At 50.0% G+C, this 22,906-nt stretch overlaps 1 protein-coding gene and 1 long non-coding RNA gene across 2 annotated transcripts in view; both read left to right on the top strand.

Annotated features, from left to right (window-relative positions):
- Window positions 1-7,512: 7,512 nt before the first annotated feature.
- The window catches only part of Sntb1 (syntrophin beta 1), a 218,487-nt gene continuing 203,093 nt past the window's right edge, over window positions 7,513-22,906 (top strand). The window contains exon 1 of the mRNA XM_004850225.3: window positions 7,513-8,176. Coding sequence (XP_004850282.1) covers window positions 7,669-8,176 — 508 coding nt within the window. The 5' untranslated portion in view covers window positions 7,513-7,668. The remainder of the gene's footprint in view (window positions 8,177-22,906) is intronic.
- Window positions 8,185-10,167, top strand: LOC110350356 (uncharacterized). The gene is made up of 2 exons (XR_015442932.1): window positions 8,185-9,779; window positions 9,970-10,167. It is a non-coding gene; the product is annotated as an uncharacterized LOC110350356 (long non-coding RNA).

Below are 22,906 nucleotides of genomic sequence, written 5' to 3'. Positions count from 1 at the left end.
GGGCACTGTGGATTACGGTATCTGTCTATAGCTACCGGGGTGAACGAAGGAAGCCGGCTCAACCCCTGGGGTTCTTTCTTCCTTTGGATTTCTGTTTGTCTAATTGAGACGAGGAGAAGTCTTTTCCTCCCTCAGAGCCACACTGGGCACTTGGAGCAGCCAGCCGCCATGGTTTTGCCTTGATCAGCATGAAAGAATGCAGCATGTGAAGTAACAGTTATGCCTGAGGCTGGCTTTCTTCTTTATCTTCTAGCAGATCGGCTATGTGAACCCTTCCCTTTAACAGCACCAGTGGGACCGTCATTAGGAGGCAAGCATTGGTTTGGTCACAGTGCCTTTTCATCAGATCCCTGTCTTACCTCTTTCCCAAGCACATCCAAGCTGGTCCACCCCCTGATCAATGAAGAAAACCTTTACACCCTTTCCTTCCTGCCTTTGACGGAGATGGTCTCCCTGCCAGAAATGCCTCTCTCATTGCTAGGGGCTCTGAAGCCTGTGTGTCCTTTAACACAAAGTTCAAAACCTTTTTCCTCTGTGGAGTTCAGTTTGCCTTCCACAGATAGCAGGAACTGCTCCTTTATCTGAATATCTGAACTTTAGGACCGAAAGTCAGGAAGTACTGAAATCATCTTCCAAGATGTCACAATCAGATTATTGATTCTTGCTGTATCTTTTCTCCTACCAAATCAGAATCGAACTTTGTGCGTAATGGAGCCATCTCAAGGAATCTATCACTTCATAGGTGAAACACTGAGGCCTAGAAGTGAACGGATGTTTCCAAATCAGAATACATTAAAAGGTCTTTAAATATATTCATGTCTGGTTGAAAATAGTGAAGCATATATTGGATAGGAAAAACATGATCTGGGAGTTTAAGTCATCTAAAAAAGCTCTGTATTGCTAGAGTTACAGAGGAAAAGGTCGAAGATAGTTGAGCAAAGTGCTAGTTTGTTAAACGATGAAAAATTAACAGATATAATCATTCCATGAACTGGAAGTATTATTAGGCAGCAAAAGTGTTAGTGTAATCTTTGAGTGACCAAGAACAGAAATTGAAACCCTTGCCAGAAAAGGCAGTGGGGTACCAATGTGGTATCTGGGGACTCTCAAAGTTTCTGTTAGAGCTACGGGTGTAGCAGTCCCCCCTGTCCTGGGAGGGATGTGATCCAGGTTTCTCAGTGAATTTCTGAAACCTTGAAGGGTACTGACCCCTATGTCTATTGTGTTTTTTCCTGTATGCACATACCTGTGGTACAATTTTATTTATGAATCAAGCACAATAAGTTAACAATGGCCAGGCATGATGGTGCATGTCTCTCAGCACTTTGGGAGGCTTAGTCAGAAGGGCTGCAAGTTTGAGCCCAGCTTCAGCAACCTAGTGATTTAGAGATACCCTATGTCAAAATACGAAGTAATAAAACAAAGAAAGCCTGGGGATGTAGGTCAGTGCAAAACCTCGAGTTCAATCCCTGATACCACACACACACACACACACACACGTTACCAACAACTAATAGTAAAGTAGAACAATTATAAAAATATACTCTAGTAAGAGACATATGACTGTGGTATCTCTTTCACCCACCAAGGAGAGACAGAATGTATAGGCAGTGCACCGTGGATAAAGGACCACTCCTGCCCCGTGTGGGAAAAAACAGGATGGGGCAGAATTGTATCACACTGCTGAGAATTTATGAACTGTTTATTTCTGGAATTTTCCATGAATATTTTCCAATTGTGGTTGAGCGCAGGTAACTGAAACCGCGGACAGCAAAGCTGCAGGGAAGGGAGGACTCCTGTAGAAGAGAGAGATGCAGAGCCAATCTAAGACAAAGGAGAATTTGCCAAGAGCCCCATCGATGGGCTGAGAGTGAGGACAGAGAGTGGATAGGGAGGACAGCTAAGAGCAAATTGCAAGGTTACTAGCAGGCTGTGGGGCAGGCAGGGTCAAGAAGGAAGCTGGCTGTTTCTCACGGTGTGGGAGAGAGGTACTCAGAAATAGCTTCATAAAGGAGGTGAGGGTCATGGAGAAAGTTAGACATCTTCTTAGAGCCCTGACAGCAAAGGTTCTTCTGAAATTTAGTAACCAACTCATTTTGGAATCTGAAGACAAATTTAGTAAGGTCTTGAAAGTTATTCTAGATTCCATATTATTTTGAAGAAGAAATGTTGACTTATTTCTCTGCAACTCCTCAGGTGTGGGATGCCTACTCTGGCCAGCATGCTCAAGTTCCTGGTCTGTGTTGGAATATTGTGTCTCCCAGGATTTCACAGACCCATTATGTTCAGCATGTCTTTAGACCTATCATTCTATGATTCAAAAACAGGATAAATTGCATAACCTCATGGGAAAAGTGACTTAAATTTATATCACATGGTATAAAGCTTATTTCAATAGCAAGTTGTATTAGCCAACTGTCATTGTGATGAAATACCAGAAAGCAGTTTAAGGAGGATACATGTATTTTGTCTCCAGGTTGCAGAGGATTCAGTCCACAGTTGCTGGCTCCATTGATTCTAGGCCTGTGGCGAGTCAGAAACAACACGGGACGACATGGTAGAGGAAAGCTGCTCACCTCATGGTGGCCAGGAGGCAGAGACAGAGGGAAAACGCCCCAGCGGAAGGGGTGGGAACAAGGTACACCCTTCAAAGGCAGTGCCCAGCGACCTACTTCCTCCCATTGAGCCCCGCCTCCTAATACTCCACGCAGCCAGTGAGCTATCAGTGGATTAATCCACTTGAGGTCCTGGTGATCCAGTCACCTCTCTGAGCCCCATCTCCCAACATGGCTGCCTTGGGGACCCAGCCTTCAATAGTTGAGTGTTTGGGGACCACTTCATTTTAAACCCTAACAAAGTTGTTATGGAAGGAAAGCACAGGAAGAACCCAGTCAGAGAAGATCAACAACAGATTCCTGTCAGGTGGCCGCAGAAAGCCCCCGCAGGGAGCCAGAAGATTGCTCTCGGCTGATCCACGGCTCTTCTGAGGATCTAGGTGACAGATTATTAGTTTACCAAGGACCCACCCGTATGCAATGGAGGGTGTTTCCTAGCACTCTAAAAAGGACAGCGTATCTGTTAGGCACCTGGGGCACCCAGAGAAGAGAGACTGCTCAGCCTCCCACCACCTCCCTCGTGGTCGACCTGGAATCTGGACTCTGGCTGCTTCCAGTCACATTCGCACTCAGCCCCCCGTACCCCGGGTACCCAAGAGCACCCGCTTCCTCTTCCTCACTGTCCTCCTGTTTTGCATGGGGAAGACGACCCTCCCACAGGTCCTCGAGTCTGTCTGTAGGAAGCGGTGTCCAAAGGCAGGAATCACATTTTCCAAACCCAAGTCCTGAGGTGTGTGTCCTATTGAGGGAGACTACTCGGAAGGCGAAAGAGCCAGTACTGCAAATCGAGATGGCTCCTCAGTCTCACACTGCTGGTCCGGAGGCTCCGAGAAGACGGGCGGATGTGGCCCAGCCTCCCTCCGCTCTCCTCTCTTGCTTCTCTCTTCCTGCTGGAGGCTGCCCCAGCCACAGGGGCCGATTTTCCACCCCTGGAACCCGACAGGTACAGCGCTTCCTTTCCCCGCACCTCCTCCCTAGATCCAGGCAGGCTGTCCTGTCCTCTCCCATCACCAGGCCTATGTCCAGATGTCGCCTCTCACTTCTGTACGTTTAGAGTCACCTGCAGGACCCCTGCTCCGGCCCCCCAATCCTGACACTGTGTTTCATTGTCTTGTAGCATGTTCTTCCGTGCAGAAGTCGTGCTTGGGGTCTGTCCCACAGCCCACCGCCTGGGACAGCGCGCTCCACAGACTGGCTAAGCAGGAGCACTGTTCCTCCAGCCACAGGCTGTTCTCTGTTGTGTGTCGCAGGCTCCTGGAGCAGAGCACAGTGAAACTCGCTCTTTGAGTCCAGTCCAGTTCTGTGGATGAGGAGGAACCACGGGATGGGGCGAGGGGACCAGCAAGGAGCAGGGTGTGTCACGCGCATGGCCACCTCCCCTGGTGAGTACTCACTGCACACTGCAATAGGTACTAATCAAAAAATAAAGGGAGTGAGCACAGGACCTTAAGAGTTAGTTTAAAGTAAGCGAAATCCCTGACATCACTTCTGGTGTAGCAGACTTGGATCTTCAGAGACCTTACGGTGCTTGTAGCCGATTTATTTTTGTCAGCTCATGTTTGTGATACTGGTGGACGCGTCACCGTGGGGAGCTGGTGCGGGTACCCCAAATCTTGGTCCTTTTTGTCTCCCCTTCCCCCGCCCCTCCTTCCCCTCACCTTCTGTCCCTAGATTCCCCTTCCCATCTGCAAAGACCTTATGTTTTTATATCCCTGCATTCATAATGGAGATTTCAAGTGGCTTTTGATATGATGGTTTAAATTTATGATCTTAAATATATATTTTTAATATTCTTTGAAGTACGTAGTATTCACGTAAATTGCATTTCTTTCTGCCTTTATTGGATGACTTTCAATGCCCACTAAGATTACATGAAGATTTTGATAATCTGTCAAATCAAAAGAAAACTCTCAAAGTTGCCACTGAAAACTGGGAATTGTAATTAAAAACCCAATAAGTATGCACAGTTAATCATGTTAACAAAAAAAATTTAAAATATTTGAGTAGATGGAAATGCTAACTACCCTGGTTTGATCATTATACATTGTGAATTCATCGTACCCACCAGAGTTTGATCACACTGTATCCCATATATATTTATAATTAAAATTATAATAAATAGAAACAAAACGAAACAAAAAGTCTAAGCCCACCCAAATATCTGTAAGAATACACACATCCTACAGAAAGGTCCTGGTTTGGGTTGGGTGGGAAACGGAAGTCAACTTCAGGACACAAAGTGGAAACAGAATGGGGCGGGTGGATCTGGGGACAGGGCTGCCCGCGTCCTGTCTGGATGCAGTGCTGCAGCGGGACTCAGAGTCGGGCCTTGAACTTCAGAAGCCACATCCAGAAAGTGTGTGACATTTCGTGTGATCAGGAGTTCTGGCCTTGAGCCCCAAATGCGGCCTTGGGCCTTGAGCTCAAAAGTCACCATGGATACAGTGAAGAAGCCTGAAGTCCCTTTTATTCCTTCCTGGGGACCCTGCTTAAAGGGAGCCTGTGTGGGTCTGGGGCAGCTCAGATATGCAGTCTCCCCCAAAGGCTCCAGTCTCAAAGGCCTGGTCTCCAGTTTTGTGGGGCTTTGTGGGAGGCCTGCAGGCCCCGGGTCACTGCCCAGCCCCTTCCCCTTTCTCTCTCCTGCTTCTGGGCCATGAGGTCAACTCCACCACATGCTTCCTCCACGGTGTGTGCCCAATACAAGGCCAATCTGTTATGGACCAGAAGTTCTAAAGCCAGGGGCCCAAATCCACTTTTCCACTTTCTAAGTTGATTATCTCAGGTGTTTGCTGTAGAGATGGAAAGCTAACCCAGGGTCCACAGGGGGACGGGAAATACCTGTCACTGTGGTGTGATAAAGCTCCAGGGTTCCCACCAAGAACTAAGAGATGAAGGCCACAAGGCTCACCTCCCAGAGTCAGTGTCAACAGTCAGAGGGCTTCCAAGCTCACAAGAGAGCAAGCAGCCACTAGGTTCACAGTGACAGCCTTGCTAAAGGACGTGGTGTCAAGCGGGCTTGGGGTTCGCCTGTCTTGGACAGTGAGGCCTAAGGAGAAGGGCTGGCCCTGTTTCCCACCCAGCGGAAAGGCGTCTTGGGGTACACACGCACACAGGGGGACAAACTGGATTTTCAAAGGCAGAGGACCATGGTTAAGAGTCCAGACTCTTGATACCTGGTTTCGAATCCCGACTCTGTCGCTGGCCAATTACACGACCCAAGTGGGTTACTAAGCCTCCACCTTTGCTCCTTCACCCAGGGCGCTGGAATGGTGATAACGACCAGCGCCCCGAGGACTGGGGGTGCAGGAGTGTGTGCTGTGAACAGGCCGTAATTACAGTGCCACGGGGGACCCGGCCCGCGAGTGCCTGGGGCCTGCCGAGCCTCAGAACTCGCCTCCCTTCGCGCTGGTGCAACCTCCGCCCTCCATGACTGTTCGCTCACGCAGGAAGAATGCGCTTAGCACAGAGGTTCTGAGAAAGCCCCTCCTGCAACTGCTCGGCAAATCCATAAATTACCTGCAGGCGGCTGGCCTCCCACGTGACTGGCCGCGGAAGCCTGAGGCCGGCACGCTGCTGGGGGAGAATTTCAGGTCCCTGGTTTTGATTTCTGACTCTCGCACTGGCATTCTGGTGCCGCTCTGGGCTTGGGCGCACGCCCAGGCTCCGGTTTCACCCGAGCCAGAGTCCTCGGTGGCCAAGCAGTGGCCGGGCCTAGCCGGCTTTCCTTCCCAGCTCCCTGGCGGACTCCGCACGCGCCAGGACCCCGGAGCCCCGGGGCTGCTCTCCCTGCCGTGGGCGCCTTGGCATGAAAGAATAGGCGCTTTTAGAAAACTGGTGGGTTAAAAAAAATGCCACCAAGCGGGCAGCCGAATAGGGCTCTGGAGAGAAAATGTGGTTTTCAGCGCCTCCGGGCGCGGCCTGAGAACTCTGAGTCCCGCACCCCTGAGGGAGAGTGGGGCCTGGCTGGGAGGCGGGGGATCTCACAGGACCACCCATCGGAGGGAAGATTCCCGCCTCCAGCAAGGGCTTCCCCTCCCGACAGACGCCTCAGCAGGTTCAGTTCAGCCTCAGGAATTAGCAGAGTCGGGCTGTTTTCAGGGAGCCAGGAAAGAACAGTGGACGGGAGGTCGAGGAGAAGCTCCAGTCGCCGCGACAGGGCCCGAGAGCTGTTGAGGTCGTCGAGGGCAGGGGGCCTCTGGGATGTCCAGCTGCCTTGGGGTGCGGTCGCCCAGGGAAGGCACCCAAGAGAGACAGTATTGTTCCCTGGGGAAAGTGCAGCTTGGGACGAAAATGGGCAGCGCGGCAGGCGCTTTGAGATGCAGCCCAGCCCGCCCTGGCTTCCTACACGGAGGGCTTCCTGTCTGGAATCTGGGGTCCCCGGAGAGCACCCGGGGGGTCCGAGAGAGGCAGTGACCTGTTGAAATCCCGGGGCCCAGAAACCTGTCCCGAGCCGGCGGGAAGGAAAGATGTGCGTCTCGGAGCAGCAGATTTAGGGCGCTCGGGGTCTGCATCAGCACTTGGGGCTCACTGCTGGGGACCCTGGGCCTCCTGTCCCTCTGGGGTCCGGGACAGCCCAGGACCTTGGTCAGCAGCAGGATCTCCCCGGGGATGAGGCCGAGGGGGCGGCAGCGGGAGGACGGGCGAGGGCGTCGGGGCGGGACACACACCTGCGGCTGAGGCGGGGGGAGCCCCGCGCCAGGGACCCGCCTGCGCCCCACCGGTGCCCGATTCCCGCCCCGCCCCGCGCCACCGCCTCCCCCCCTCGATCCTCCGCGCTCCGCCGCTCCCCGGCCGGGGTTTTGCAATGTAGCAGCTGCCTCCTTTTTTTTTTTTTGTCCCCTCCCCTGAGCCGGTCTCGCCTTCTGGCAGGTGGCTCCTCCCCGCCCAGATCCGGCGAGGGGACCGCGCGGCTGCAGCCCGGGCGCGCCGGAGCGTCTGAGGTCCCGCGGCGCTCGGTCTCCGCGGGGCGCGCTCCTCCCCGCCCGCCGCGGCCCTGGCCCGCCCGCCCGGCCGCCCGGGAGCAATCGCGCGGCGCCCTCAGCATGCCGGAAACATGGCGCTAGCGGCGGCGGGCGGCGGGGGCGGCCGGGCGCGGCGCAGCGGGCTGCTGGAAGTTTCGGTGCGCGACCGCTGGCACAAAGTTCTGGTGAACTTGGGCGAGGACGCGCTGGTGCTGAGCGGCGAGGCGGGCGCGGCGGCGCACAACGGGCCGGGGGCGGCGGCGCAGGGCACGCGGGGCGCGGGCGCGGGCCCCCCCGAGTGCCCGGCCGGGGTGCGCCCCGCCGGCCCCGCCGCGCCCGAGCCCGTGTGCAGCCAGAAGCGCGGCGTGAAGGTGCTGAAGCAGGAGCTGGGCGGTCTGGGCATCAGCATCAAGGGCGGCCGCGAGAACCGCATGCCCATCCTCATCAGCAAGATCTTCAAGGGGCTGGCGGCCGACCAGACCCAGGCCCTGTACGTGGGCGACGCCATCCTGTCGGTGAACGGCGCCGACCTGCGGGACGCCACGCACGACGAGGCGGTGCAGGCGCTGAAGCGCGCGGGTCGCGAGGTGCTGCTGGAAGGTGAGCCCGAGGCGCGGGGCGCGGGGCGCGGGGCGCGGGGCCCGACTCGGGCTGGGAACGGCCCGCCCTGCGGGCGAGGGGGCCCTGGAGAGTCGTGCCCGGCCCTGCGTGGGACGTGGATAGAAACACGTTCTGTGCCGGCGGGGTCCTAACCGGTTAAGCCTGTGCCTTGCCTTCCTTTCCTGTGCTGCGCTCAGCTTCAGTTGCCTCCCAGCCTCCCCACCGCACACGGAGCTGTCTGGGTCTTGCGTGGGGTCAGCAGCCGTTCTGCGTGTGGGCCCAGCGCCAGCCGCAAGGTGCGCGCGCTCAGGCCCCAGCTGTGGAAACGCCACGCAGCTGAGACCTTGCGCTGCATTGATGGATTAAGCCCAGCGCTAAGGGGCAAGACCATTTCCTGCTCACCTAGTTGTGGAGCTGGCACGAGACCCTGAGAACGGTGACAGTTGGGAAACCAACTTTGCTAGTTGCGCGACAGCTCCTGCAGCTCCCTGGTGTGTGGCGTGTGGTGGCCCAGCTCCTGGCCTCCCACACAAAGAGCGTTCTGTTGTTGCTCCGTATTTGTCCAGAGGATTTGCCATGGCTTCATATTTAATTACCACCCTGGACCCGGAGGTGGGAGGCTGCTGGCTTTGGCTTGATGATTAACATAAGGAATTGAACGCGGTTTTCCTGAGCTCAGTGTGTGTTCGCTTAGGTGACCGAGCAGGTGGGACGGGGCGACTTGGCTTGGACCATAAACTGCTGGGCACCTGCGCTGCCTGCAGTGGCTCCGGAGATACCAGGCTGTCGGGAACAAGAGGCCAGTCAGGGTTTTATTGTCCTGCCCTTCTCTTCTTCCTCGCCTTGGTTCCAGTTTGGCGAATAATGACCTGCCCAAGAGGCGAAAAAATATCTCTCACCCCAAACAGGAAGGAGAGCTGACTCCCGTAGCAAAAGTAAACTTGGAAGAGAAGCCGTTACACGACTTTCCTGAGACAGTGACTGAAAGGTGAACTTTGTAAAACCCTCCACCCCACATTCCTAGAACCCCATGTTCTGTGGCGTAGGCGGGACGCTGGGGAAAGGCCCTGGGCACCTAAACCTGACTCTCCGTGGCTCAGTCTTATCCCCAGCCTGAGTTTTTAGAAATTGGCTGCTAATGAAAGATACAAGTGCCGGCACTGCTCAGAGCACCGTGTCTCTTGCCGGGCGTTGTGGTGCACACCTGCAGTCTCGGCACTCGGGAGGCTGAGGCAGGAGGATCTCGGTGAGTGCAAGGCCAGCCTGGGCTACAGTGAAATTGTCTCAAAACCCCCCAAAACAAAACAAACCCAAACGCAGTCTTTTATTCTGAGCCAAAGTGTTGCCCCTTGATGGCCCTCTGTGTGATGGTAGCCCTCAAGAACCATGAAGCCCAATAGCACTCCCAAGTCACTCCCTCCCTGCCCTGTCTTGGCCTCCTGGGGGATTCCCAGCTGAAGGGACTTCTCTAGAACCACCTCCCGTGCCTTCTGAACGCAGAGCTGCTTCCTCCTGAAATGCAGTGTTGGTTCCTGAATTTGGGCAAAAGAGACGCTTGGAGAATGTGATCTGGTTGGACTAGAGCTAGAAAGATGTTTTGAAGGTATACTTTGATGGCGAACACACAGTTATTACTTAAATTCATTTTTGTGCTTGTTTGGGGGGTTGCATGGTTAGTGGCGTACCCCAAATATCGCCCATGTGCACCCCATTTCTGGGCATGCGCCGCCTAGTGGAGAGTTACTGCCTCTGCAAGGTGAAACTGAATAGCACGTTTCAATGGCACCTTCTAGTCCTAGATTCTGCCAGACTTACACCCTCCTTCCGTCTCGGTGCCTGCATCTGCAAAGCAGGGATGAGGAAACCGCTGGGCCCGCTCACCTCCTGGTGCTGCCCTATGGAGGAGCACACTGGGGGGGGGGATCCATTCAATAAGTGCCTGCTATATTTTTACTGTTTAATGAAATAAAAATGAACGTGCCTCTTCCACAGGCTCTGTCCATTCTTCCTCCTTTGCTGGAGTTTATATTTCTTAGTTGGATTTTTTGGTATTAAATCTGTAATGCCGCAGCGTGTGGTGGCACACACCTGTGATCCCAGCACTTGGGAATCTGAGGCAGAAGGGTGGCTGAGAGTCCAAGGCCAGTGAGAGCCCCCATCCCCCACCCCATCCCTTCTGTAACATTGGGAGAGACCATTCCTCTGGGAGTCACCGGCATAAAGTAGAATCTGAGGAGAGAATCAGGACCACACCTACCATTTCTCGAGCACTTACAATACATGCCAGGCCTTCCTGGGACTTACTCCTGTTGAAGTTAGGACTCCTATGAGCCGGTTCTCTTGGGGCTGTTCACTTCACTGATGAGGAAGCTGAGCTTGGACACGAGGTCCCCGGCCTGGGGTAATAGTGACACAGCTGGGGCCTCCCATAGAGCTGACCTCTGACCTCAGCCACCTTGCGTGTGAGGTATGAGACAGTCGGAGTCACCAGGTCGAGGGGTTCTTCCCACCCCTTCAGGATGCTGGAAACAGCAACTGTGTGGTGTACACAAAAGGAAAGGACGGGCCAGAACCAAGTCTTCAAATCTACGGTGCCAAGCTCCTGGCTGTGGGAGGGAAGGGCTGGGATGGGGCCTGTAATGAGACAGGGTGAGCACCGGCAGCTCGGGACTCGGTTCCTACTCAAACTCAGGCAGTGACTACACCTTGCCTTGTTTAACCAAGTACTCAGTAGAATTAGCAGCAACTGTCACACACTACAGGCTCGGGTGCTGGGCGCCATAACTGCAGGGAGCACTTCTCTCACAGGCAGCAATGTGACTGGTGCTCCAGAGCGGGGTGGGGACATCCTGTCAGCAACCTGGCAGTCCCGGGTGCGGGAGAGAGGCTGCTGTCGGCAGCAGTAAAATAGTGTTTGGAAACACCGCCTTTCTGTAACTTCTGAGGCAGTGATACAGTTGATTCCTCCACAACGTCACCAAGATGGAGTCATGGGGCGTGCAGGCCGGACAGAGGCAGAGCAGGGCCTTGGCCCAAAAGGCTCCTAGGGAACTGGCCGGAACGCGTAGCTATGCAAAGGAGGAACTCAGGGGCAGCTCTTCTCAGGAGCCGGGCTGGGTGTCTCCTTTCTCCCTCTGCCCCCAGGATCTCTGGAGGCCACAGTTACCCTGAAGGTCACTTTGCATCAGGGAGGGGGAGCAGGGATTTTTCTGGCAGGATTGGAAGAGAATTTGAATTTTAAAGAGGCTCACCTTATTTAGGGTACTCAGTTTCTTAAACTGTGACCAGGAACCTTGCAATGAGAGCCTCACAGTCTGGGTTCTTACCTGTTAACAGTTTCATTTTTTAAAGAGATGCTGTATTTCTTAGGACTCTTAGGACTCTTGAAAACCTGAGGAGGTGGGTAAATCTGTCTCTAAACACGATCCTAGGCCGGGTCCTGTGAATGCAGATCTAATGCACTCGCCAGTGGCGAATTGGTAAATACCCTTCCTGTTACCATGACGTGGGTGTCATGCAGAGTAATCTTATCTCTGATTTAGCTTTAAAAATCAATATAATGCTATGACGTTGCTGTGAGAGGAAATAAAGAAATGAGTTGAAGGGCTGGGGATTTAGCTCAGTGGTTTCGCTGCCTGCTGCTCAAGCGCAAGGACCTGAGTTCGATCCCTGGTACCAAAAAAAAGAAATGAGTTGAAAGAATTTTAATAGCTGAACCCTGTGGGATCCACCAAGGTTTCCCGTGTGTGAGGTGTCCTGGCTCTGCGGGGTCCCCGACTCCCCCCAGATGTCATGGATGGGGCACCTGCCGCCCCCCTGATCCCTCAGATCCTCCGTCGATCTCTCTCCGGGATTGACTCGGATCCTCAGGGTGGCTGACACCTTGGCATCGCTGCTCTGCACAGGACAAATAGAGGCCTGAGGGCTTCAGTCTTTGTCAGAGACGCAGCGAGGCAGCGCAGAGCCTCGGGTTCACGCCCAGGTCTCACAGCTCTGGGGCCCCCAGATGAGTCTTCGGAGAGAAGCAGATCGGAATGATGGCTCATTTCAGTTTGTAGGTTAGGAAAAGGATTCTCTGAGACATGAGTGCATTGTCCTACTAGGTCTTTTCCTTTGTCGTGGGTATATTAGTTTCTGTTGCTTCTATCACAGTTACCAGAAACCCCCATACACAAGCAATACAAATGCTCTGTTACCTTTTTTGTTTCAGTCTAGGGGATCAAAAACCCCAGGCCATGCAAGTTAAAGGAAGTGCTTTACTGCTGAGCCCCATGCTCAGCCTTTATTTTTTCCCACAATTTTGTTTTGAGACATTCTTGCTAAATTGCCCATGTTGGCCTTGAACTGGTCATCCTCCTGCCTCAGCCTGCTGAGTATCTGTAATTACAGGCTTGTGCCACTGTACCTAGGTTATCTTACAGTTTTGTTTCTAAATCAGAAATCCGACACAGATCTCACTAAGCTAAAAAAATCAAGTCAGATTGGCTGCATTCCTTTCTTGAGGCCACAGGGGAGAATCTGCCTCCTTCCCTAACTGGAATCTTACAGTGACCACCACAGGCCTAGGCCTCTAATGGCGTGTCCACCCCTCCTTCTGTCCGATCACTGGCTCACTTCCTTTTGCATCCCCCTTCCATCTTAAGGACTCCTTTGATTACACCGGCCACACCCAGATCACCTGGGATGACCCCCTATTTCCAGAGCAGCTGATTAGTAACCTTAATTGCTTCTGCAATTTCAGCTCCCCTTTGCCATTGACTGTAACTTATCCTTGGGATCCAGAAGTCAGGACACGGGGTATTTGGGAAAGGACATCGTGGTGCTCAGCAAATCCAGTTTTCGGGTGTTGCGATGGTGAGAGAGCACCCGGTTTCCGCCCGAGAACGCACTGTAACTCCTCTGGAAACAAAGTGCTGTCTTGCTCCTAGCAAGAGTTTCTCATTCTGCACATTCTCATGCCTGACAAGCGTGGTATTTTCATGTGCCACACCCCAGCAGGACTTTGTCCTCCAGAGAAACTAAGGGCCGAGGGAGAGAGGCTCCCCGGGGGCACTGAGATACTGTGGGGAGTCAGGCCAGAGGCGCACACCTGTAACCCCCACGCCCTGAGAGGCCAAGGCAGGAGAATTCAAAGTTCCAGTGCTGGGGCCGGGGATTTAGCTCAGTGGTTCCGCCACCTGCTTCACAAGTGCAAGGACCCGAGTTCGATCCCCGGCACCAAAAAAAAACAAAACAAGAAAGTTCCAGTGCAGCCTAGGCAACGCAGCAACTTAGTGAGACCTTGTCTCAAAATAGCTTTTTTGAAATTGTGAAGGTCCTGAGTTCAATCTCTAATTCTGCAAAAAAGAAAAAAGATTCTGGATTCTGTCCATCCTTGGACCAGTCTATGCTTATGTGCCTCAGAGCAGCCCAGAAATGAGCTTGGGTATCAACTGCAGCTCAGTGAGCCTGTGAGGGCAGAAGGTGACCTTCAGATCTTACTGATGGGGAAGAGTCTCTCTCTCACACACACACACACACACACACACACACACACACACACGAAAACTGAAGAGGGCCAAAGCTTTGCGTGGCTTCTTCCAGTTAGATGTTTTGGACAGGGAAATGTCATGCTCAGGGTCTTAGCTGGCATGCTTCTTACAGGAGTTTGGCAAGGCCCTAGCAAGCGACAGCTTCTTTGGTTGGCCAGTGTCCTGGTGTTTAGCCCTGAATCACATCTGGGGCAGTGTTTCAGGCAAGGCACAGATCTATGACGTAGCTTTGCTCCTGTTATGACCAGATCGTCAGCCAACCCTCTGTGGATGGTGGCACTGGTTTTTCTGACCTCCCTCGGGTCACAGGAAGAAACGGAAGTGACTTCCCTGAGGTTACCGTGTACAGAATGGAGCCGGATGTCCCGCTGGGTAGCAGTTCCTGAGTGCATCCTGCTGTGAATTACACACACTCAAGTCACAGTGCATTGGCCAGAAGGAAGTCAAAGAGCTATAAGGCAGGACTCCGGCTTCGGGGACCCCAAATTGAGGAGGGAGAGCCCCAGAGGCTGTGATGGACTTGAGATTAGTTCATGAGATCGGTGATAACAATCAGTGTGATCCCCACAGACACCAAAGCACCTAGGGGCCACTAGGCTATTAAAGCGTGATAGACAGGACACAGTGGAAGGACAAATGGACGAACGGACAGAGGATGGGAAGGGAAGGAGGGAGACAAGCAAAGGAGGAGGGAGGGAGAAAAGAAGGAAGGCAGAGAGGCAGGGAGGGAAGGGGAAAGAATTAGTTACACTGGAGCAATGATCATTTGGCGCAGTGTGAGGAGCAGGCTCTTTGTAGTGAAGAAGAACTGAGAAGCAGCTTTCCCCTTGTGACGGGCGCTTTCTTCACATAAACCAGTGCTTCCGAACGACAGTGGAAGAGAGAGGAGCCAGACATGACTTTAGAAGTTACAGGGCAATGTAATTATCTTTTTAATGTTATATTTATAACCACTTTTCGTCCTCCCTCCTGGTCCGTGGCCCAGGGCCCTACAAGTCTGAATGTGTAGGAATACTTTCTGCTCGTGGAGATGAAAACCGTCTGCTTGGATATTTTAATTGTTTCTTTTTTAAGCTTCTGCATGCGCTTGAAGGTTCAGACCTCCTTCCTGCTCCAAGCCCTGCGATTCCCGCTTTGTGCTGTGGTGGGGACGCTCGTGGTGTTCAGCAGTGCGTTTGAGCAGTCGCCCCATGGAGTGTGTATTAAAAATAACTCGCTGCACACCGCTCCTAATTTTAAAAGGCATGTAGCCCAAGCTACCAGTGGTCTGGAGGTTCTTCTCCAAGCATTCTGTCTTAAATGATGCGTTTCAAAGCAGTTAATGTTAAAGAAAAGCCAGAAGTTCCCCTGCATTTCCACCAAGTGTTTTATGCACCAAACCCCATTACCCACTTCACTGGCCCCGATTTGTCTTAATGCTCGCCTGTGGTGAAGGCCTGCAGCGTGCGACGCGAGGGGAAGCGTGCATTGCCCACCACGAGCCAGGGTCCTGCCAGACCTCAAGTTCGGAGTGGGCTGGGCAGGCGGGAGGTTGGGGTTCAGAGGGATTAAAGTGGTGACCTGTTCTTCAGCTCGGCCCTTTGGGACACGACTGTGCCTGGGATGTGAAGCATGTTGAGCATGTTGACAAGTGTGCTGAGATTTATCTAAAACTTGACTGGTTGCCGAGCACTGCTGCGCTTGATAAATTCATGTTATTGGCATTGAGGTTCAGACCACCATGGCTTCTTCCAATCACAGTTGGTTTTTTTCTCAATACGAAGCAGTGAAAACAGTGCTTTGGCTTAGAGGGTGGGGCTTAGGGTCACTCTGTCTGGGCTTCTATTCTTACTCTGCTTCTCCAGCTGTGTTAGCGTGTGCAAGTTACTGACCTACAGGTCTCAGGGTCTTCATCAGTAAAGTGGATTTCCTCCTCTTGGGGGTGTTGGGGAAATAAAGCGGCTGTGCATGGAAAGCTCATTGTCCGGAGCGTATGAGGACGAAGCAGTCCCCGACTGTATGATGTGTCACTTCGCATGCTTAGCCAAGGGTCGTTGTCAAGCAGAGGGCTCGGTTGCATACATTAAAGGGTTTAATTATGTGTTTGGGGGGCACACAGGGCAATTTGGGGTTTGCCAGCATGCCCAGGAGAGCTGGTTTGGTTGGAAGGGGTCAGAGTTATGGTCCCATGCGGCTGTGCTTCAGTGACGATTTTTAGTAACCTCACCTGTTCCCCATCAGCCAGACCACAGTGTAGGCCTTTGTGGTGGGGAAGGGAACTCTGCTAAGACGCTGAGCGCGCAGGAACAGGCGAAGAGTGTGTCGTAGAGGGCAAGTCAGCCAGCAAAGAGCCACTGCACACAGCAAAGTCCAGACTTTGGGAAATTGTATGAATGTGAAGCTGTGATCAGCTAAAAGAAACCAAAATGTTCCTTTTATTAAAAATGCAAATTTAGGGCCAGGGATTTAGCTCAGTGGCACCATGCCCACCTCACAAGCGCAAGGTCCTGAATTTGATCCCCGGCACCAAAAAAAGACACCGCAAAACTGGATGTATAACATTGGTTTAATAGCAGTTATATAAATGCATTTATGCAAATCTACATTAAAAACAATTATATAAATTTTCGTGGGTTTTTTTTGGTACCAGGGATCACACTCAGGACCTTGTGCTTTCGAGGCAAGTGGCGGAAATACTGAGTTAAATCCCCAGCCCTACATCCAGGTTTTTGTTCTGTTATCTAACACTGTAGATGACGGAATCCAAGTGTCATCCAGTGGAAGATACACCCTAGATGTTTATGTACCTTTATGAGAGAAAAAATTATCTTGGGAGAGGAGTCCAATAGAATGGCTACTTAAACTAGGACACCAAAAAGCTAGCCTTTTAATGGAAAGAAAATGCACAATAAATACATTATATAGGAAAGGAATTTAAATTGCATACTGGTGGAGGGAAGAAAAAAGTATCTCCCTTGAGATTTCTGAACAGCAAATTGGTTCTAACAAATATTTAGGTTTGAATTTACAACGTTACTGTGCGCTTGAAAAAATGTTTAGGCAGACAGTTTGAAGTGGTCTCAGGTTGGGAGGGCCCTGGATACCTATCTATTTTCTGGAAGGACTCAGCTTCCAGCCAGTCCTTCCATGATTTCAGGGCATCAGCAGTTTTAAGGAATGTTCTCAAAATTGGAGGTGATATAATATAAAAATGATGCAGTGTGCATTGGTTGAATATGACGTAGAGTAAATGCACAACTTTATTAAAATAATAAATTTTTAAAAGATGTTTGAAGATGGGCCAAGTGTGGTACTGCACACCTCTAATCCTAGCAATCAGGAGGCTGAGGCAGGAGGATCACCATGAGTTCAAGGCAAGCGTGGGCTGCATAGTGAGTTCAAAGCCAGGCTGAACTACATAGCAAGACCCTATGTCAAAAAAAAAAAAAAAAAAAATTTAAGATGGGACCTTTTGGGTAGATTGAAGCAAAAACTTGATATTGGAATAAGTTGAAACTCTTGTCTTTCTAAAATAAAACAGTTCAGAAGGGAGTTGAGTACAAAGTGACAAATTATATTTACAGTAGCAAATACATTTTATAAAATACAGTGATACAAAATTATATAGGAGTAAATGCTGTCACAGAACTTACCAAATGGCCAGAATAAAAGGTACTGAGGACATCTGAAGTTGAGAAGGTTGCACAGGAAAGGTGACTGAATGTAGTGGACTTACATAAACAAAGTGAGACATAAAGGGGAAGTAATTATTTGGATATCTGGAGCCTTGCATTTCAAATACTTTCATCTGAAACATTCTTTCATCTATGAAAATCAAGGTTAATGATTTTTCTTTTTTTGCTTGCAACATTCCTGTATTTTTCCTCTGTTCTTTATTTCAGTTTTTAGAATTTTTCTAAATTAAAATAATATATGTGTATACCATTCCTTTATCCTCTCCTACCTAGACTATCAGAATTATACAGTATTTCTTGGAGTATAAAACTTTGCATATTAAGATAACATCTTAAGAACATTTTAATATAAGAATATACCTTTTAATATTTGAAGTGATACAGTCATACTGGTATTTCTTGATAGATCAGTTCTAGCAGTGACTGGCCAAATTAGTCTGTGTTTATAAAATTATAATTGTGCCAGTATCACTGCATTTTCTAGCCCAGTTACACTGTATATTTAGGTTTCTTGGAGTCAGTAACTGCTTCACTCTTTTGCATTTGCTTGGTTTTTTTATATCTGTATGATTTTTCTTCCTTGAAATCTAACAATAGATTTATTACATTCTTTACCTTTATTCCAAACGCCCACGTGTCTCCAACAATCCGCCCTTTCTGTGTACTTTTTCCTGGTGTTCTCTTCTGGACAGGCTTTGGGTGGCCTGGTCACAGCCCTCTTCCTTGGACAGTCCTCAGCTTCCCTCTTCTCCTGGGTCCACTTTCCTGAGAAGGACATTTGGGAGGTAAATGTCTCAAAATGTTTCTGATCTGTTCTCTCACTGGATTAGTATTTGGGGTATGGCATTCTACTGTAGGTGTCATTTTTCTTTTATCAGTTTCCAAATTTGCTGGTAAAAAGAAAAAAAAATGTGACATTTTCATCCCTGTGCTCTTAGGTGTGACCTATTTCTTCTTTCTAGAAACTTTTTTTCATTAAAAAAAAATAATTTTATTGGTACAATTTAGGTATACATAAGGATCACATTCATCATAGGGAATTTGTACCTGTACAGGATATATCTTGATTCTTCCTTTTCCATTCCTCTCCCCTCCCTTCGATCCCTCTTCCCCTCCTTATTTACAAAAGCTTTGTTTCCATTTTTTCCTTCTATTCTCATTTTCCCTTTTCCCTTCTTTCCTTCCTTCCTTCTCCCTTCCCTTTCCTAGTTCTCCTTCCCATTTGAACATTTTCTTCCCATTTCACACTATCTATTACACATTTTGGTCCTTATTTACACTTTTGGTTTCTCACACCAGAGAATGCAATATTTGAGCATGTGTGTTTGATTTATTTCACTCAAGAGTATGGTTGCCAGGTCCATTTATTTAGCTATAAATGTCTCAAGCTCATCCTTCTTTATGGCAGAGTAGTACTCCATTGTATAAAAAAACACATCTTCTTTATCCATTTTTCAGTTGATGGGCATTTGGGCTGTCTCCAAGATTTAGCTATCACAAATTGTGCTGCTATAAATATGGGTGTGCGTATATTGCTCTGGTATGATGCTTTTAAAAATTCTTTTGGGAAGATACCAAGAAAGAGGATAGCTGGATCAAATGAAACCTCAAGCTTTAGTTTTTTGAGGAATCTCCACAGTGATTTCCTCAGTGGTCGCACCAGTCTACACTCCCACCAACACCAGAGAAGGGTTCCTTTCCCCCATAGCCCTACCACCATTTGTTGATGGTTGATTTCTTGATAATGGCCATTCTTTCTGGAGTGAGCTGTAATCTTAATGTTGTTTTTATTTGCATTTATCGAATGATCAGTGATGTTTAACATTTTTTCATATATTTATTTGCTGTTTCTACTTCTTCATCTGAGAAGTGTGTATTCATCTCAGATGCCCAGTTTTGGATTGGGTCTTTAAATTTGGGAGGGGTCTGATTTTTTTTGAGTTCTTTATATATCTAAATACTAGTCCTTTGTCTGAGGAACAGCTGGTAAAAATTTCTGACACTTCTAATAACTTCTTGTCACTGGTATTCTAAGCCGTACATAGTGATTTACTTTAGTGTGAGTCTTGTGCTAGGCCTTTGGTGAACAGCTGGCTAAAGTGGTGTGCAGAGCTGTCACAGGGCGCACAAGGTGCCCCAATAAACTCGTAAGGGTGCTGTGAAATATTTCACAACTTCCCAGAAAGAATGGCAGTATCTGTTGGACACCAGCCAAACACTTTCTTGAGGTTCCCAGTGTTGTGGTTTACGTTTAGGGCCCCCCAAAGCCTCCTGGGTTCAGAGGTGGGCCTTTTGGAAGGTTACTGGATCATGGGGCTCTGTAGCCAGCTTGATGTTGGAGGTGGGGCCTGGTTGGAGGTGGGACGCTGGGGCAGGACTTGGGAGGACTTCTCTTGTCTGGCTTCTGGACGGCCATGATGTGAGCAGCTCTCCTCCCTCAGTCCCTCCCGCCAAGCCGTCTTCCCTCCCAGCCAACCTGGCATGAATTGAGACCTCTGAGACCATGAGGTAAAACAGACCTCTGCCTTTCAGTTGCAGGTGTCAGGTATTGTGTCTCAGCACCTGGAATTAGTTCTTTCTATCCTTTCAATAATGTGACATCTTTGCAGGGCTTGTTTTTCCTGTAGTAGCTGTGATGTTTTAAAAAGTCATATAAAAATTAGTTATGATTAGGAAAATAAGGGTGGCAGAATCCAATATAATTCCAAGGATTGAAAACTGTGCAATGTTCAGCGGATGCTGGGTTTTTAGGATATAAATGTTTACCATGTTGTTTGGGCCCAATTGCTTAATAAACAGAATTGTTAGGTTTATTTTTTCTTGAGGGAAGCTTACTGTTGTGAAACAGTAACTCGTACCCAAGGGCACTGTTTACCAAGAAAGCTGAGAGCTCCTGTCTGAACATTCTTAAGTTCTGGAACATTTTCTTGCTTCTCTGATAATCCCTCTCCATTTTTTTTCCAGTACCTGGAATTGAACTCAGGACCTTGCGCTTGCCAGGCAGGCTCAGCGCCAGTGAGCTATATCTCCGGCCCTCCCCATTTTCTTTCTTCTGTGTGGAAATCTTGTTAGTTGGACATTGGAGTCTCTTATTGACCCACTGATGAACTGATTTTTATTATTTTCTTACTGTTATTTCTATAGTTGCTGTTCTTCTTTTTTTTTTTTAATCTCGGTCCTTTTTTCTCTGGGGAATTACTGTATTTTTATCTAGAACTCTTGTATTGATTTTTTTTTTCATTTCATCTGCCATCCATTTCTCTAAATTCCAAAGCTATCCTCCTTGTTCTCTGATGGCTCCTTTTTAATATCCCATCGTCTGGTTGCTTTGCAGATGCAGTCGCCTTGCTGGTCTCTCTGAGCAGGTTAATAACAGCTTTGTGAAGATGTTCTTGTATTCCCCGGTATTGATGTAGGTGTCTCCAAGTGTCTCCAAGCTCTTCTCTCTCATTTCTGAATGTGTTATGCCTCTGAGATGTCCCTGTGCACCTGGGAGCCAGAACCTGAGATGAGGACCCACGTGTAAGAAGTTTATTTGAGATTTAGTGCCAGAGACAGTGGGAGTGGGGACACAAGACAGCAGAGGGAATGAGCCCACGAAGGCCCCCCCGGAGCTCAGCATACCCAGCTGGGCTGCAGGGGCGGGAAACTTACCCCCTCCACCTGGGTTTTCATGAAGGGCTGCTTCCAGGCCTCCCTTCCGGCTGGCAACTGCGAGGGTCGTGGGCTCGCACAACCAGCTGGGCACAGGATGGCAGGGTCCCAGCCAGAGCTGGAAGCAGAGGAGGAAAACACGAACTTTAGGCTTCCTTGTAATCACATTTCCTCGTTTACAAGTGTGCAGGGGAAGCTGTGGTGGGAGACGCGTTGCACACAGTCCTAACGCGTTTTCATCTCAAGCGTTTGTGAGAAGCTGTTTCAGTCCAGGACTGGGGCCCTGGGGAGGCTTGCAAGGTAATACTTGGGGCCACCTCTACCAGCTGCTTCATTTCTTTGGATCTGTGGCCTGCAGAGGATCCTCATGTCCACTTGGCACCTGACTGTGTGGTTTCTGTGAGTAGATGAGTGTCAGCTGGAATAACTGAACTGAAAGGCAGTGTTGTGTACATGTGGCTTCCTCAGCCTCAGCTCTGTTGGCATTCGGGAACAGACAACTCTTCGCTGTGGGAGGGCTGTCCTTTGTGTTACGGAGTGCTTAGCAGCGTCCTGGCTTCTAGCTGCCAGAACCCTTCGCCTCTGGTTGTGAGAACACAGATGTCTCCAGACTTGGCTAAATATTCCACAGAGGTAGAAGCAGCCCAGTTGGGAGGCGCTGGTGTACAGCCAGTAACACTGGTCCCAAAGTTACACGCCTTGGAAACACATTGGGAAGATGTAAAAACCCTCTCAACAGACCCTTCGCCAAGAGGGTTTGCTTTTAGTTGGTTTGGGGTCCATGCTGAGCAGGAGGAGGTTTGCAGCCCTCGGGTTGATTTCTGTGTGTTGTCAGGACAGGTAGGTGGTGAAACACTGGGTGTGCAATAGTCAGGCGTGCTGGGGCCTGCAGTGAACAACGTGACCAGGGCCGATCTGAAATGGCCAGCGTCAGCTCCTTGTGGCCATGTGTCGCTTGGAAATCACCTTTCACTTCTGCCTGACTCTCCAGCTCTTGGGGATGGACTTTACTTTGTTTGTGTTTTGATGCACATGGAAGACATGAACAGCATCCCACTCTTGGGCAAGGTCCGAGCCTGTTATGTCCGCAAGGAGCCTGTTGAGTTACTGAGATAGACAAAGACAGGCTCAGAGCAGTGTGGACAGATTAGCTGTGACCGTGTGTGGCTGGCTTACCTGTCCAGGGCACTGTTTTCTCGTGGATGACATGGGGATAGCATGGCACCTTCTCTGCAATGCCAATGTGTTAATCCTGAGCTTGGCCCCAGGCCTGCTGGGCAATATGATCATCTCCCCGAATTCTCCCTGCTCCTGTGTTCCTGAGCCACGCCGTCGGGGCTTAATCTGCCTTAAAGCTTCAGTGAACTCAACAGAATCAACCCATTGGCAGTTGTCTGTTGCTTATTAACAATGGCCTTATCATAGCAGGACTGTGGCAGAAGTCAGAAGCAAATGGATTTGGTTAGTGAGATTTGCGGATTGTCAAGTAATGTGTATGGCTGAGGGTTAACAAGAATGATGTCAGACCACAGGCCTTTGATCTAGGGAAAGAGGGCCTGAGTCGCAGATGTGAGCTCTCCTGATCCTTCTTTCTTTTTCTGTTTGTTTGTTTGAGACAGGGTCTGGCTGTGTGATTCAGGCTGGCCTTGAACTCACTGTGTAGCCCAGGCTGGCCTTGAACTTGAGGCATCCTCCTGCCTCAGCCTCCCAACTACTGGGATTATAGGAGTGTAGCACCATGCCTGCCTCTGATCCTTTTTTCTAAACTGGAAAAATAGAATTTAAATGGACCTCCTGGTTTTCAGATATTTTAAACACTTAAAAATTTTAAAATGGTAACTCTTATTTCAAATCAGAAGTGTCCCAGATTC

The sequence above is a fragment of the Heterocephalus glaber genome, unplaced genomic scaffold (assembly GCF_053883595.1).
Source record: "Heterocephalus glaber isolate CG9 unplaced genomic scaffold, H.glaber_assembly_v1.0 deba00001555, whole genome shotgun sequence".
NCBI classification, from domain to species: Eukaryota; Metazoa; Chordata; class Mammalia; order Rodentia; family Bathyergidae; genus Heterocephalus; species Heterocephalus glaber.
The sequence above is the reverse complement of the archived record's forward strand: the minus strand, read 5'-3'. Positions and strand labels throughout refer to the sequence as shown.